This window comes from Paralichthys olivaceus, chromosome 22, assembly GCF_024713975.1.
Source record: "Paralichthys olivaceus isolate ysfri-2021 chromosome 22, ASM2471397v2, whole genome shotgun sequence".
NCBI classification, from domain to species: Eukaryota; Metazoa; Chordata; class Actinopteri; order Pleuronectiformes; family Paralichthyidae; genus Paralichthys; species Paralichthys olivaceus.
The window spans coordinates 5,859,959-5,877,126 of NC_091114.1; the positions used below are offsets into that span (position 1 = coordinate 5,859,959).

At 39.9% G+C, this 17,168-nt stretch overlaps 2 protein-coding genes and 1 pseudogene across 2 annotated transcripts; all 3 read right to left on the bottom strand.

The window, feature by feature from the left end:
- Positions 1 to 3,732: 3,732 nt before the first annotated feature.
- On the bottom strand, positions 3,733 to 6,672 carry LOC138406479 (immunoglobulin kappa light chain-like; annotated as a pseudogene).
- Positions 6,673 to 7,611: 939 nt separating this feature from the next.
- On the bottom strand, positions 7,612 to 9,626 carry LOC138406668 (uncharacterized). Its single transcript, XM_069519252.1, has 5 exons — positions 9,560 to 9,626; positions 8,777 to 9,463; positions 8,121 to 8,234; positions 7,826 to 7,869; positions 7,612 to 7,731 (listed from the first exon to the last, which is right to left on the bottom strand). The coding sequence occupies exons 1-5, from the start codon at positions 9,624 to 9,626 to the stop codon at positions 7,612 to 7,614; spliced, it is 1,032 nt and encodes a 343-aa protein (XP_069375353.1).
- Positions 9,627 to 10,744: 1,118 nt separating this feature from the next.
- LOC138406453 (uncharacterized) lies at positions 10,745 to 16,451 on the bottom strand. The gene is made up of 4 exons (XM_069518777.1): positions 16,394 to 16,451; positions 15,599 to 16,285; positions 11,766 to 11,896; positions 10,745 to 10,864 (listed from the first exon to the last, which is right to left on the bottom strand). Exons 1-4 carry the CDS (start codon positions 16,449 to 16,451, stop codon positions 10,745 to 10,747), a joined length of 996 nt encoding a protein of 331 aa, XP_069374878.1.
- Between the last annotated feature and the right edge of the window lie 717 nt (positions 16,452 to 17,168).

Genomic DNA, 17,168 nt, shown 5'->3' on the forward strand with positions numbered 1-17,168 from the left:
GAAAAGCAAAATAACAGTTAATTTTATGTGACAGAAATGAAATCGTAATCAGCATCAGGACCGACTGAATATTTATAAAACACACAACTCACCCATTTTCCCGAAGAGGAAACATGTCAGGTAGAGAATGAACTGCGGAGATGTCATCATGTTGAAATCGTCGTGTTGAATGACAAACAGCCCGACACTTTCTCCTCTCTTCAGAGTAAAGACTTGTGTTGATTGGCCAGCAGGGCAACACTGATCACATGATCACTGCTACCTATGATGTGAATCTTTGTTCTTTAAATAGAATCACATGGTGAGAGACATCTGAAGCACTTAGAGTACATTATACTACTACTACTACAAGTTTATTCAATGATTCATGTAGCACCTTTCAAAACACAGTTACAAGGTGCTTTACAAGTTTAAAGTGAAGAATTGAGGACAAACAATAGAAAACAACTAGAACATCTCTCCTGCCGAGACATTTTGAATGGGTGCCCTGTGCTCGTTGTCGACGACGCTCGCACACAGAGACATTTCCTTTAAGAGGAAGGACAGAGACCCTGAGAGTGGACCAATTTCAGAGAGAGAGAGAGAGAGACTGTAACAGTTCGAGAGGAAGGAGAGAGACCCTGGGAGAGAGAGTGAGACAGTGAGAGAGAAAGACATGTATAAAAGCTGCATTTTGATCACATGATCCAGAGTGGTGACAGAGAGACTTTACCAATTTCAGAGACAGAGTGAAACCATGTTATAAGGTCTAATCACCATCCATGGGATTTCATTTTAAAAATTCAGCCTCCTTCAGGCTTCCTGGGACCATCCCGTAACTATCTGGTGTTTTTATTTTGAATGTCCAGACTCCTTCGGGCTTCCTGGTAAGGTCTTGTCATCATCCAGGACTTTTATTTTGAAAATCCAGCGTCTTTCAGGCTTCCTGGGAACATTCTGTAACTATTTGGGAGTTTTATTTTGAAAGTCCACTTTTTTCCGGCTCCCTGGGAACATCCTGTAACCATCTGGGGGTTTTATTTTGAAAAACTAGGCTCACCACATGTTTCCTAGTAACATTCTATTACTATGGGGGGGCTTATTTTCAAAATAAAGGCTCTGTACAGACTTCCTGGTAACATCCAGTTACTATTGGGGGGGCTTATTTTCAAAATAAAGGCTGATTACATGTTTCCTGCTAACATTCTATTACTATGGGGGAGGGTTGTTTATTTTTATATTCAAAAGAAAGGCTCATTATATGTTTGCTGGTAACATTCTATTATAATGGGGGGGGCTCATTTTCAAAATAAAGGCTCATTACATGTTTCCTGGTAATATCCAGTTACTATGGGGGCTTATTTATACGCTTAAACATAGGCTCTGTACATGTTTCCTTGTAATATGGGGTGGTGGGGGGGCTTATTTTCAAAATAAAGGCTTTGTACAGACTTCCTGATAACATTCTATTACAATGGGGGAGGGTTGTTTATTTTTATTTTCAAAATATAGGCTCATTACATGTTTGCTGGTAACATTCTATTACAATAGGGGGGCTCTTTTTCAAAATAAAGGCTTTGTACAGACTTCCTGATAACATTCTATTACAATGGGGGGGGGGCTTATTTTCAAAATAAAGGCTCTGTATAGACTTCCTTGTGACATTTTATTACAATGGGGGAGTGTTGTTTATTTTTATATTAAAAAGAAAGGCCCATTACATGTTCCTGGTAATATCCAGTTACTATGGGGGGGTGGGGGGGCTTATTTTTACTTTTATTTAAATTTTCAAAAATGAAGCAAAAACCACCACCCTCACTCAGTCTTGAACCCAGACTTACGTCACATGATGCAAGTGCCTTAACCACTGGGCCAAAGCAGAGCCTGGTGAAAAATGTAGATTTTAGTAAATTTAAAGAGGAGCTGGCAAGGCACCCATAATAATAAGCCCGAGCAATAATAATATAAGTGCCAATGCATTGCATGGGGCGAAGCCATAATTAAAAGCAAAGCCATAATTAAAAGCAAACACAAATATAAGGATTCAAATGTTACTGATGAAAAAAGTGAAAAAATGTTTATATGTTAAAAACAGTTTCTTCTAATCAGTGTTGTAAATATATACATTTTGTTGATCAGCTCCATGTTACATCTATTGTGTCACAGTTCATCTCTGCCTCACCACTCTGCACCTGCCTGCTTCAATCTGCCAATCAGACACACCCCTCTCATCATCAAGCCAACTCCACTCACCTGTGCTCTCGGCTCTGCTCTGGCTGCATTTAAGCCCCAGCTCCACTCTCACTCATTGCCAGATTGTTCTCGATGCTTGCACCAGACTCTCCAGCGTTTCTCTGCCTGATCCCCCGGTTTCGACCCTGCTTGTCTCCGACCATCCTGCCTGACCGATCTCCTGGTTATCAACTCAGCCTTCCGTCCCCGACCACGATCCTCGCGTCCCTTTCTGGATTCTGCCTGTCTGCTCCCTTGGCTATCCGGTGATTACCTGATTCAGCTCTGCATAGAGAGTGTCACTCTCGTCTCCTCTGTGGCATCCTGCAGTTCTGTGGCTCTGACAATAAAGTTTGTTACCAAGGATAGCCGCATGTCTTTGTGCTGCTATTGGGTCCAAACCACACCCATTACATATTGCACTTCTGTCCGTCCTGGGCGAGGGATCCCTCACATGTGACTCTCTCTGAGGTCTCTACCTTTTCTTTTACCCTGTTTTTTTTTGGGTAGTTTTTCCTTCCTCTTGTTGAGGGTTAAGGACAGAGGATGTTGCACCTTGTTAAGCCCTATGAGACAAATTATGATTTGTCAATATGGGCCATACAAATAAAATGTGATTGATTGATATGCAAGAGATTATGTGTCTTACAATGTCGAAGAAAGTGATGGAAAAATCTTGGATTCCCTTTTGTCCAGATCTGAACCCAAATGTAATGAGTTATTTCTTGGCCCATGCTCTATCCCTCTCCCAACCAGTCAACCAGACAAGACAGGGGTGAAAACATAACTTCTTAGTGGAGGAAACAGTTTTAAGAGTCACATTGTAGAGTAACTGCTCTTGAAACTTTCAGACGTGACATGTACATGACACACATTCATAGTTTATTACGACGTGTGACTTGAAAACAAAAAGATATCAGCAAAGATGAGGGCAGTGGTTTGTGTACTACATCAGAAAATGTGATCATATTTTGTGAGATCTCTTTTTATTTGCTGTGGGCTGTGGGGAACTTGTTCTATTGCTTCATCTGCCCCTTTCAAGTCCCACAGACTGGATCATGGCTACCATGTGGTTGATAGAGTAATAAATATGATTTCATGAGTAATGATTTCACATTTTATTTGTGGATATGTGTGAGTTTAACACTTTGAATCCCTATTTTATGACACTGCTTGATGAGAGCAACTTCTGGTCATTTCATTACTGTTTACTTGAAATATTCTGCTGGGGTGAAGTGAAGACACTGCAGAGACTTCCTGTTTGAAAGTGCTCAGACAAAGAGAGCAGAGGGTCTTTAGACTGTCGACCACACAGAGGCTAAATAAAGATCCTCACATGTGAGGTGTACGGAATGTTTAAACATGTGGTTAAGTTCAAGAAGTATATTCTGTATTTAGTGGGAGTGGAAAATATGGCAACTGACAACATCTAATTAGTTTGGCTGATTTAATATCTTTATTTGTTTTGCATTAAAAAGCTTTACATTCAGAATGTATGGAAGTGAAACATGTACAGCTCTACTACTTTACACTGGAGTACACACATTCACTCCTGTCACCGTCTGTTTGTCTTCTTGCTCTGCTGAACCTGTGCTCCATTAAAGCAGCGTAATGTAGGTTGTCTGCATCTTGATGAACCTGCTAATAAAACATAAAAGTCATTTTCCATATTAGGAGGACATGTGTCTGAACGTAGCTGATGTAGACAAGTGTTGAGAACAGAATTATTAAAGTCTAACTTCACCCAAAGTCCATGGAAATTTTAAAACTGCTGTTAGAATGCAGCGCTGGGAGGTGGGGCTAAGACACATGTACGACATACGAATTAGTTTGCTAAAGCTAAGTTATCTATATTGTCTATGGTCAACAACTCCTGTAGCAGCACACACACTTCTGCAACAGAAATATCGCTGTGTAAATATATATGAAACTTTCATGACGAAGAGACGTCCCAAATGGTTTACTCTACGGAAGCATTGGTCCTGCAAGTTCCAAGTTTGTTTGAAACACTAGGTGGCGTTATGAGCCATGTTCAACCCTTTAATGTAGATTGGGAAAAAAACAATGAATGTAATAAATGTGATATTGAAACCAGCATTAATCTATTTCATCAAAGGATTTAATTCTTAGTTCATTGGTCAAACAATATCAAAAAGTGTGTGGTAGCAATTCAAAGCTACTAAAGTAGTGCAACAATAACACTTACCTCCATATTCAGAGCTGCTGCAGCTGCTTGAGAGTCTAGTTGTGACAAAAGACAACAACAAAAGTCTTATTCAAGATGCAATGAGCTGATGAACTAGATGTGGGGTGACTCTATTAGATGGATCAAAGGTCATGAAGTAAATGAGTCCATCACTTCATTGAGATTGAGTCATGGTGCAGTACTGCATAAACAAACACCAGCACTTTATTACCACTCTCAATCTGTGGCATGTGTAACCCATGCTTAGCTGCACTCTGCTGCAGCTGTCTGGTTCAAATAGTTTTTGACTCTGCGTTGTGTTTAATTAGCACGGACAAGAACTTCATGCTATCGCCATTTTATTGCAATTCAAAAATAAGAACAGTGGGTCAGTTATGGTTCAAAACACAGTTCAAAACAGCTTCGTCGGTAAAGCATCTTGGGGAAACTCCGAAGGAGTGCCAAAAATGGTAAGATGTCCAAAACTGTTTCAGTGTGTCTCAGCACTTGCGTTCGATGTCCAAAGCAGCCACCGGAAACTCCTACCCATGCTTGGTTCATCTCTCTTCCGTTCATGGGTCTAATTCTCCTTCCGGTAGTGCGTAATGTCGTAACGTACGGCACTCTGGAGGAGGGCGCCCTTAAACTTTATTCCCCAACCATTAAATAAATAAATTGTGGAAAGTGGAATTATAACCACAGAACCTCTGTTACACATGGACAATGTTTTTATGACAGTTATTTTCTTCAATGTACAAATTAGGATAATAAAATCTAAATGCATGATGCTGTTATTTAAATCAGTTTTAGAGAACAACTAGAATTGCACTCTGAAGAGTGCACACTGGCACCAAGGACCAACACTCCCCTCAAATTCAATATATACCATGAGTTGAAATATTTCTACAACATTTGCGTGATGCGATATCATGAAAGCCAATCAGCACTGGCAGGTCCTGGCACCAGTCCATGCTAGTGGGTGCTCAAACTGGCCACTGATCAGCTTCAGGTAGCACTGGGTTGTGTTTTAGTGCGAACGTGGATAAGCACAAATCCTGCAACGTGTGAATGCACCATAAGAGATTTCCCTTTCTGTCTTTCAATGAATCTAGATGCTCAAGTAACATGTTGCAACACTAACTCATGAAAGTCTTTACTGTTCTTCAGTATCATGCAAACTGAATTCATTACAACAAATATAAATAATGAGGATTACCTCACCTGAGCACTGGCAGCAGTTTGTCTTGGACGCTCTTTGTGTTGTGTAAGCCAGAGAAACAACCAGGATTGTGGTGAACGCCAAAGCTCCACTCAAGAAATACACCAAGGGAAGATAGTCCACCACCTCTGCAGAGAGCCAGACATCAGGAGACATCACTGAGCTTTCCACCACTATTTAACAAATGTGACAATCTTTAAAAAACTCCTTGTTACCTTTAAAGTTCACTTTGGTCCCGTTTCCAAACAGTACATGTCCACATGCAGCCACAGCACAGTAGTAGGTCCCAGCATGAGAACGGTTCAGTCTCATTGACAAGTTGTAGACACAGGTGTGTGTCTGTGTGTCAGGTTTCCTCTCACACTGATCCTTCCTGTCTCCGTGGGTGTAAATGAGTCCTGACTGAGGTTCTTCAGAGTTCTTGAACCAGTAAACACTGTGTTCTCCATCACAGGTCCCAGTGTGAACTGTACAGCTGAGAGTCACAGAGCCTCCTGGCTGGATGTTCTCAGACTGATGCACCAGAGCCTGGATGTTCAACCCTGAACCTTTCACACTGACAGTGACGCCCTGTGCAAACGTCAAGACGAACATGTAGCTGTGTGCAGTAGTAAGTACCAGAGTCTGAAACTTTCAGATTAGAAATCGTCAAGTGATGTGTGCCTTTTTCAGAACCCAGCATCCTTGAATTCATTAAAAAAAGTGGTCTTGGCATTAAACATGTAAAAGCTGGAGATGAACCTCCTGTGCTGGAGTTTGTTTGTACCAGAGGAGCCATGCTGAATCCTCACTTTTATAGAAACACGGCAAAGTCACATTGTCTCCAACTTTGTCTGATAATGACCGTTTGTCTTGATGCACGATGGAGGGCAGATAAGATGAGCTGTGAGCTGAAGGACAAGGAGAATAAGAACAGATGAAATGAAAATAGAAAGAAAATATGATGAGATATTGCATGAAGAGTTATTGTGAAGAAAAGGTCACAGAAACACAACTCACCCATGTTCCCTGGGAAGAGACATGTGAGATAGAAGACAAACTTGAGAGAAGTCATCATGTTTGAATTCCTGTGTTTTAAATGAGAAGAATCTTGACACGTTCTCCAGTCTTCAGAGACAAGACTGTGATTGGCTAATCTGCAGTGACACTGTTCTGTGTGTCCTACTGAAGAAACGTGATGACATGTTCACTGCCACCAATGTTTCAAGTTAGGGTTCTTCTCAGAAATTTCACACTGTGAGAGACTCTTTATCTCACCAACATATTTTAAATCACAGAATAAATAAATCACAGGTACACACAGTAATGACATACATGGCATGAAGCTGATCACCATTATGCTGAACACATACAGTAACATGAATATGTGATCATTTTACTTTATTGTCATTAACAATTAAAATTATCATAAATGTTACAATTAATAGAAATGATATAATTTAAGTTTAATTGCAAACGGATAGAATGTCAAATAAAGGTAACTGAAGCACTTATTACAGTGACGAGTCATGATAATAAAGAAGAGGTTTATTATCTGTTCAAAGCATTTACCAATGTAGCAAATACTAGTTGACTATGACCAACACGAGACAAAAGCAGCTTTCTTTTATTCAAGGAAATACAGACGTCATCACCTCACGTAGCAGCTTCTCAGCAGACACACTCCCTATGTGAACACACAGCAGATCAACAACGCAGCCGTCACTCACTGCACACACACACAGATGGAGCCACAAACTTTCATTACATGAAGTTTAATCATTTTTTTCCAACTGTCATCGTCAAAGTGTCAAACCAACAAAGACCAACAGCAACTGTCCAAACATTGCCCCCCCCCACACGTTGTTGTTGTATTTGATCATTAATCATAAAAAAAGCAACATTTATATTTGGAAAAAGGATAAAAAAGCATAATAGACCAGAATCATGCTCCACCACTAAAGAAAGACTGAGAAATCCCACATCTCAAACAAAGACGGTTCTAAAACACACAATTCTACAGTTTAACACCTGAGTACACACATTCATCCCTGGTGTTGTCCCTCTGTCGTCTTGATCTGCTGGCCACTTTCACATTTAACGCAGCGTAATGGAGGCCATCTGCATCTTGGTTGCCCTGGAAACGACATATAAGTACATCAAGATGGCTCCTGATGAAAAACGTATTTGTTGTGGAATGTAAATTTCACACTTAAAAAGATTATATTTACCTCTGCATTTGTTGTGGAGGGAGATGATGGTTGTGTACAAGACTCTGGGTATGAAACACATATAAAAACTTTGAGTCACTCTTTTGTCCACACATGTACTGTTAGGTGCCTTTACCTCTTAACCTGATTTGAACCTTGGTTTTTAATTTAATGTGAAACATGAAACTTTAATTCATGCATTTATTTATGAAATGTTTTAAGGTGTCCTTATCTAGAAAGGTGCCGTGAAATAAAATGTGTTATTATCATTTTGCTCAAAAGCTAAACTGAACTCTATCTAGAGATGAGTGGTTACCTGAACATCTCCAGCATGTTCTCTTGTTTATCTTGTACAGTAACACAGCCAGCAAAACACTGATGGTGAATGTCAAAGCTCCACTCAGGAAAAACACCGTCCAGTTCACCTCATCTGCAACAGGAGAAATTCTAGTAATTCTATTTCATCTTTTTTAATTTTTAATTTAACTTTGCAAGACAAGTGACAAGACATTTCTATATTAAAAGAAAAAATAGTATTAATAATTATAATAACAAAACTAATAATCATGTAATAATAATGATCATATTATGATATGAACCATCTGACCACTATAACAACAATAATGTCCCCATCACAATATTAATAATAGTAATAATAATATGATCATTGAGAGAAAAAAAGAAAAGAAAAAAAGCTGCACTCATACTTAATAATTCACGTCTTGTCACCACTAGTGTTATTTTTAATAACAGTATATTATAACCATTACTATGATCATCGTTATCATCACCAATAATAATCATGAATAAAAAATTCTACTTAGTTGTGGTGCACACCACCACCGTCCACTGGTGGTGAAGCATTGTTGGGTCACCGTCAGGAGGGACATTCAGACAGGACAGGATTTTACCAATTGTTTGGTCCCAACTGTCACAATACATCAAGTGAGACAGTCTCTGGTAGTGACTCACCATCAACGTCCAGCTTGGTCCCGTTTCCAAACAGTATGTGTCCACATGCAGCGACAGCACAGTAGTAGGTCCCAGCATGAGAACGGTTCAGTGTCATTGACAAGTTGTAGACACAGGTGTGTGTCTGTGTGTCAGGTTTCCTCTCACACTGATCCTTCCTGTCTCCGTGGGTGTAAATGAGTCCTGACTGAGGTTCTTCAGAGATCTTGAACCAGTAAACACTGTGTTCTCCATCACAGGTCCCAGTGTGAACTGTACAGCTGAGAGTCACAGAGCCTCCTGGCTGGATGTTCTCAGACTGATGCACCAGAGCCTGGATGTTCAACCCTGAACCTTTCACACTGACAGTGACGCCCTCCATAGACTCAAACACATATGAACGACTCTTTAAACAGTAGTAAGTAGCTGAGTCTGAAAGTTGCACATCTGAGATATTTAGGTGACTCACAACATCAGTAGATTCCAGAGTGAAGCGTGGATTGTTCTTGAATTCGTTTAATAATGAAAAAGTTTTTGATAACTTGTAAGTCACTGAGATAATTCGAGGCTTCTGTCCTGGTGTTTTCTTGAACCAATAAATCATCTTGTCCCTCCTCTCATAGAAACACCTGAAAGTCAAGTTGTCTCCAACATCAACTGATTTAAATCCACTATCTTGTTGAGACAAGATAAAATGATGCATCTGAACTGAAGAGAAAAAGGAGAAAAGCAAAACAGTTAATTTTATGTGACAGAAATGAAATCGTAATCAGCATCAGGACCAACTGAATATTTATAAAACACACAACTCACCCATTTTCCCGAAGAGGAAACATGTCAGGTAGAGAATGAACTGCGGAGATGTCATCATGTTGAAATCGTCGTGTTGAATGACAAACAGCCCGACACTTTCTCCTCTCTTCAGAGTAAAGACTTGTGTTGATTGGCCAGCAGGGCAACACTGATCACAAGATCACTGCCACCTATGATGTGAATCTTTGTTCTTTAAATAGAATCACATGGTGAGAGACATCTGAAGCACTAAGAGTACATTATACTACTACTACTACAGGTCTCTACCTCTTCCCTGTTATGCAAGAGATTATGTGTCTTACAATGTTGAAGAAAGTGATGGAAAAATCTTGGATCAGCCTCTTTTGTCCAGATCTGAACCCAAATGTAACAGGTTATTTCTTGGCCCATGCTCTATCCCTCTCCCAACCAGCCAACCAGACAAGACAGGGGTGAAAACATAACCTCCTCAGTGGAGGAAACAGTTTTAAGAGTCACATTGTAGAGTAACTGCTCTTGAAACTTTCAGACGTGACATGTACATGACACACATTCATAGTTTATTACGACGTGTGACTTGAAAACAAAAAGATATCAGCAAAGATGAGGGCAGTGGTTTGTGTACTACATCAGAAAATGTGATCATATTTTGTGAGATCTCTTTTTATTTGCTGTGGGCTGTGGGGAACTTGTTCTATTGCTTCATCTGCCCCTTTCAAGTCCCACAGACTGGATCATGGCTACCATGTGGTTGATAGAGTAATAAATATGATTCCATGAGTAATGATTTCACATTTTATTTGTGGATATGTGTGAGTTTAACACTTTGAATCCCTATTTCATGACACTGCTTGATGAGAGCAACTTCTGGAAATATCATTACTGTTTACTTGAAATATTCTGCTGGGGTGAAGTGAAGACACTGCAGAGACTTCCTGTTTGAAAGTGCTCAGACAAAGAGAGCAGGCGGTCTTTAGACTGTCGACCACACAGAGGCTAAATAAAGATCCTCACATGTGAGGTGTACGGAATTATTAAATAACGTGGTTAAGTTCAAGAAGTATATTCTGTATTTAGTGGGAGTGGAAAATATGGCAACTGACAACATCAAATTAGTTTGGCTGATTTAAAATCTTTATTTGTTTTGCATTAAAAAGCTTTACATTCAGAATGTATGGAAGTGAAACATGTTCAGCTCTACTGCTTTACACTGGAGTACACACATTCACTCCTGTCACCGTCTGTTTGTCTTCTTGCTCTGCTGAACCTGTGCTCCATTAAAGCAGAGTAATGTAGGTTGTCTGCATCTTGATGAACCTGCTAATAAAACATAAAAGTCATTTGCCATATTAGGAGGACATGTGTCTGAACGTAGCTGATGTAGACAAGTGTTGAAAACAGAATTATTAAAGTCTAACTTCACCCAAAGTCCATGGAAATTTAAAAACTGCTGTGAGAATGCAGCTCTGGGAGGTGGGGCTAAGACACATGTACGACATACGAATTAGTTTGCTAAAGCTAAGTTATCTATATGGTCTATGGTCAACAACTCCTGTAGCAGCACACACACTTCTGCAACAGAAATATCGCTGTGTAAATATATATAAAACTTTCATGACGAAGAGACGTCCCAAATGGTTTACTCTACGGAAGCATTGTTCACTTTATTACCACTCTCAATCTGTGGCATGGACAATGTTTTCTTGACGGTTATTTTCTTCAATGTACAAATAAGTATATTAAAATCTAAATGCATGATGATGTTATTAAAATCTGTTTTAGAGAACAACTAGAATGACGTTGTGAAGAGCGCAAACTGGCACCAAGGCCCAACACTCGCTTCTAATTCAATCGAGCTGGACCAACTTGACGTCATTCATGTCTATAACTTGAGTTGAAATATTTCTACAACATTTGCGTGATGCAATATCATGAAAGCCAATCAGCACTGGCAGGTCCTGGCACCCGTCCGAGCTAGTGGGTGCTCAAACTGGCCACTGATCAGCTTCAGGTAGCACTGGGTTGTGTTTTAGTGTGAACGTGGATAAGCACAAATCCTGCAACGTGTGAATGCATCATAAGAGATTTCCCTTTCTGTCTTTCAATGAATCTAGATGCTCAAGTAACATGTTGCAACACTAACTCATGAATGTCTTTACTGTTCTTCAGTATCATGCAAACTGAATTCACATCAACAAATATAAATGATGAGGATTACCTCACCTGAGCACTGGCAGCAGTTTGTCTTGGACGCTCTTTGTGTTGTGTAAGCCAGAGAAACAACCAGGATTGTGGTGAACGCCAAAGCTCCACTCAAGAAATACACCAAGTGAAGATAGTCCACCACCTCTGCAGAGACCCAGACATCAGGAGACATCACTGAGCTTTCCACCACTATTTAACAAATGTCACAATCTTTAAAAAAACTTTTTTTTACCTTTAAAGTCCACTTTGGTGCCGTTTCCAAACAGTATGTGTCCACATGCAGCGACAGCACAGTTGTAGGTCCCAGCAATCTTTGATTATGTTTGATAGTCCGTTTTGGAAGGTATCAACCAAGACTTTGTCATTCCAGCCACTATCACCTGCTAAGGTCTGAAACTCGATAGCATAATCCATAACAGTTTGTTTAATGGTGACCAAATTCTGGAAAGACTCCCAGCAATGGTTCGTCAGGTTGAAGATCTTGGAGAGGGCCTCTGTGAACAGGACTGAGGATTGGCACACCGGGGAGTTATGAGCAAATTCAGCTGTAGCCCACGCCTCTGCTCTGCCGGACAAGTGGGTGATGATTATGGCTAGTTTGGCTTTCTCTGTGGGTAAGGAGGCAGCTTGCAGCTCAAAATGTAGTCCACACTGTCCCAGGATCGCTCAACAGTTTTCTGAATCCTCCGAGAACCACTCCGGTTCCGCCAGGTGAGGAGACGGGGGCTGCTGAAGTAGCTGGAACTACAGGGGATGTAGCAGACAAGGATCCTCCCATAAACCATGTTGAGCTGGGAATCTTGAAGGGAGATACGCTCATCCTGCTGGTGGAGAGCAGCACCAACTGGAACCAGCTGGGTCCATTCTTGGCCAGTTTGTACTATCAGAACAGATCAGATCATTAAAAATCTCTTTTTTATTTCATACATTATTCTCTTGAGGGATAGAGGTTCAGTCATTTCTGGTATCCATTTGATGAAAGTTATGGATATGTGGCAGGGGCTAAAACCAGTAATTGCTAGACCATGTGGGATCATAGACGATGCTTCCTGGAAACAGTGAAACCTATATCAGTGAATTAATTTCACACTTTACTGTCCCAGCACTTATTTTAGTGACAAGTCATGAAAATAAAGATGAATGTATTATCTGTTAAAACCATCTACCAATGTAGTCAATAATAGTTGACCATGACCAACACAAGTCAAAAATAGACTTTATATGTGAGTGTCTGTGCACATGTGTAACAGAGAGGGAGCGAGAAGCATTGAGTGTGTTTTTCTGTGTTTGTGAGAGAGAGAGACACTTAAGAGCATGAAGCGGTAGACTCAATTGTCTAACTGTTAAAGCCACAACAATGTCAATTTTGTTTATATTGGACACCACGCCAGAGTCACGATTAAATAAAGAATTTATTCACAATACCAAATAATAAAGAAATGTTAAAGTAATCTGAGAGAGTTTGGAGGCCTGACCAAAAAAAGATAGCATGGGACGATCTGGACCAACGAGGCAATGAGCCATCAAGTCCAGATACTTCCCCTCCTGTCGATAGTATCACTATCTAAATAAAACAAAAACCAAAAAGAGAGCACTACTAATACAAATTTAAAATGCAATGTTGAAGTGTTGGATGTGTTCTGCAACCTTTGTGTCTCCATGACCTTCCCCCACAAACGCACACACACACACACACTCACACACGCACACACACACACACACACACAGGAGCTAAAACGTTTGATTCTTCCTTAGCTTCATTGTTTACATTCATTTCAGGGCAGATGGTGGATACACACCGGTGACATAAACTCGTGTCGTAGCCTTTTGCTCAGTAGGTGTTCTCATAGTCCAGTTTACATGCTCATGTCGTACCCATGCTAATTAGATCCATGTTGTGTAAAAGAGCTGAAATCTCATGGTTTATATAGAAAACCTTTTACTGCTGGTGCAGCAGTACAGCAGAGAGAGACTTCAATGTGACTGTGTGTTTAATTAATAACGTCAGTCATAGGTCACAGCAAAAAAGACGGTGAAAATACTTTTACCACAGTTTCCATGTCTGTTGAATATGTCACAAATATAAATATTTGCAACACTTCCTGTTCCTGTTTCAAAGTAAAACGCACTCTATCTCTCTGTAGACTGAAACCATTTAATTTTTTTTTAACAAGGTTTATATTGTTATTATTGTAGGACAGGAAGATGCACAGCTTCATATCATAGTGTTCTGGCATTTAGTTGAGAAGGAACCTTCTTTTATTCAAGGAAATACAGACGTCATCACCTCACGTAGCAGCTTCTCAGCAGACACACTCCCTACGTGAACACACAGCAGATCAACGACGAAGCCGTCACTCGCTGCACACACACACAGACGGAGCCACAAACTTTCATTACATGAAGTTTAATCATTGTTTTCCACATGTCATCGTCAAAGTGTCAAACCAACAAAGACCAACAGCAACTGTCCAAACATTGCCCCCCCCCCCCCCCCCCCCCCACACACACACGTTGTTGTTGTATTTTATCATTAATCACAAAAAAAGCAACATTTATATTTGGAAAGAGGATAAAAAAGCACAATAGACCAGAAACATGCTCCACCACTAAAGAAAGACTGAGAAATCCCACATCTCAAACAAAGACGGTTCTAAAACACACAATTCTACAGTTTAACACCTGAGTACACACATTCATCCCTGGTGTTGTCCCTCTGTCGTCTTGATCTGCTGGCCACTTTCACATTTAACGCAGCGTAATGGAGGCCATCTGCATCTTGGTTGCCCTAGAAACGACATATAAGTACATCAAGATGGCTCCTGATGAAAAACGTGTTTGTTGTGGAATGTAAATTTCACACTAAAAAGATTATATTTACCTCTGCATTTGTTGTGGAAGGAGATGATGGTTGTGTACAAGACTCTGGGTATGAAACACATATAAAAACTTTGAGTCACTCTTTTGTCCACACATGTACTGTTAGGTGCCTTTACCTCTTAACCTGATTTGAACCTTGGTTTTTAATTTAATGTGAAACATGAAACTTTAATTCATGTTTTATGATTCATGCATTTATTTATGAAATGTTTTAAGGTGTCCTTATCTAGAAAGGTGCCGTGAAATAAAATGTATTATTATCATTTTGCTCAAAATCTAAACTGAACTCTATCTAGAGATGAGTGGTTACCTGAACATCTCCAGCATGTTCTCTTGTTTATCTTGTACAGTAACACAGCCAGCAAAACACTGATGGTGAATGTCAAAGCTCCACTCAGGAAAAACACCGTCCAGTTCACCTCATCTGCAACAGGAGAAATTCTATTAATTCTGTTTCCTCTTTTTTAATTTTTAATTTAACTTTGCAAGACAAGTGACAAGACATTTCTATATAAAAAGAAAAAATAGTATTAATAATTATAATAACAAAACTAATAATCATGTAATAATAATGATCATATAATGATATGAACCATCTGACCACTATAACAACAATAATGTCCCCATCACAATAATAATAACAGTAATAATAATATGATCATTGAGGGAAAAAAAGAAAAGAAAAAAAGCTGCACTCATACTTAATAATTCACGTCTTGTCACCACTAGTGTTATTTTTAATAACAGTATATTATAACCATTACTATGATCATCGTTATCATCACCAATAATAATCATGAATAAAAAATTCTACTTAGTTGTGGTGCACACCACCACCGTCCACTGGTGGTGAAGCATTGTAGGGTCACCGTCAGGAGGGACATTCAGACAGGACAGGATTTTACCAATTGTTTGGTCCCAACTGTCACAATACATCAAGTGAGACAGTCTCTGGTAGTGACTCACCATCAACGTCCAGCTTGGTCCCGTTTCCAAACAGTATGTGTCCACATGCAGCGACAGCACAGTAGTAGGTCCCAGCATGAGAACGGTTCAGTCTCAGTGACAAGTTGTAGACACAGGTGTGTGTCTGTGTGTCAGGTTTCCTCTCACACTGATCCTTCCTGTCTCCGTGGGTGTAAATGAGTCCTGACTGAGGTTCTTCAGAGTTCTTGAACCAGTAAACACTGTGTTCTCCACCACAGGTCCCAGTGTGAACTGTACAGCTGAGAGTCACAGAGCCTCCTGGCTGGATGTTCTCAGACTGATGCACCAGAGCCTGGATGTTCAACCCTGAACCTTTCACACTGACAGTGACGCCCTCCATGAACTCAAACACATATGAATTACTCTTTGAACAGTAGTAAGTAGCTGAGTCTGAAAGTTGCACTTCTGAGATTTTTAGTTGACTATCAACATCAGTAGATTCCAGAGTGAAGCGTGGATTGTTCTTGAATTCGTTTAATAATGAAAATGTTTTTGATAACTTGTAAGCGATTGAGATAAATCGAGGCTTCTGTCCTGGTGTTTGCTTGAACCAATATATCTTATTGTCCTCCCCCTCATAGAAACACTGGAAAGTCAAGTTGTCTCCAACATCAACTGATGTAAATCCACTCTCTTGTTGAGACAAGATAAAATGATGCATCTGAACTGAAGAGAAAAAGGAGAAAAGCAAAACAACAGTTAATTTTATGTGACAGAAATGAAATCGTAATCAGCATCAGGACCAACTGAATATTTATAAAACACACAACTCACCCATTTTCCCGAAGAGGAAACATGTCAGGTAGAGAATGAACTGCGGAGATGTCATCATGTTGAAATCGTCGTGTTGAATGACAAACAGCCCGACACTTTCTCCTCTCTTCAGAGTAAAGACTTGTGTTGATTGGCCAGCAGGACACCACTGATCACATGATCACTGCTACCTATGATGTGAATCTTTGTTCTTTAAATAGAATCACATGGTGAGAGACATCTGAAGCACTTAGAGTACATTATACTACTACTACTACAGGTCTCTACCTCTTCCCTGTTATGCAAGAGATTATGTTTCTTACAATGTTGAAGAAAGTGATGGAAAAATCTTGGATCAGCCCCTTTTGTCCAGATCTGAACCCAAATGTAACGGGTTATTTCTTGGCCCATGCTCTATCCCTCTCCCAACCAGCCAACCAGACAAGACAGGGGTGAAAACATAACTTCTTAGTGGAGGAAACAGTTTTAAGAGTCACATTGTAGAGTAACTGCTCTTGAAACTTTCAGACGTGACATGTACATGACACACATTCATAGTTTATTACGACGTGTGACTTGAAAACAAAAAGATATCAGCAAAGATGAGGGCAGTGGTTTGTGTACTACATCAGAAAATGTGATCATATTTTGTGAGATCTCTTTTTATTTGCTGTGGGCTGTGGGGAACTTGTTCTATTGCTTCATCTGCCCCTTTCAAGTCCCACAGACTGGATCATGGCTACCATGTGGTTGATAGAGTAATAAATATGATTTCATGAGTAATGATTTCACATTT

Coding starts and splice junctions, on each gene's coding strand:
- LOC138406668 (XM_069519252.1), bottom strand. CDS start 9,626: ATGATGACATCTCCGCAGTTCATTCTCTACCTGACATGTTTCCTCTTC. Junction 9,464..9,559: donor CGGGAAAATGGGTGAGTTGT/GTGTTTTATAAA, acceptor TTTTCTCTTCAG/TTCAGATGCATCATTTTATC. Junction 7,732..7,825: donor CCTCCACAACAAATGCAGAG/GTAAATATAATC, acceptor TGTCGTTTCCAG/GGCAACCAAGATGCAGATGG.
- LOC138406453 (XM_069518777.1), bottom strand. CDS start 16,451: ATGATGACATCTCCGCAGTTCATTCTCTACCTGACATGTTTCCTCTTC. Junction 16,286..16,393: donor TTTCCTCTTCGGGAAAATGG/GTGAGTTGTGTG, acceptor TTTTCTCTTCAG/TTCAGATGCATCATTTTATC. Junction 11,897..15,598: donor GACCAAGCTGGACGTTGATG/GTGAGTCACTAC, acceptor GGGTCTCTGCAG/AGGTGGTGGACTATCTTCAC.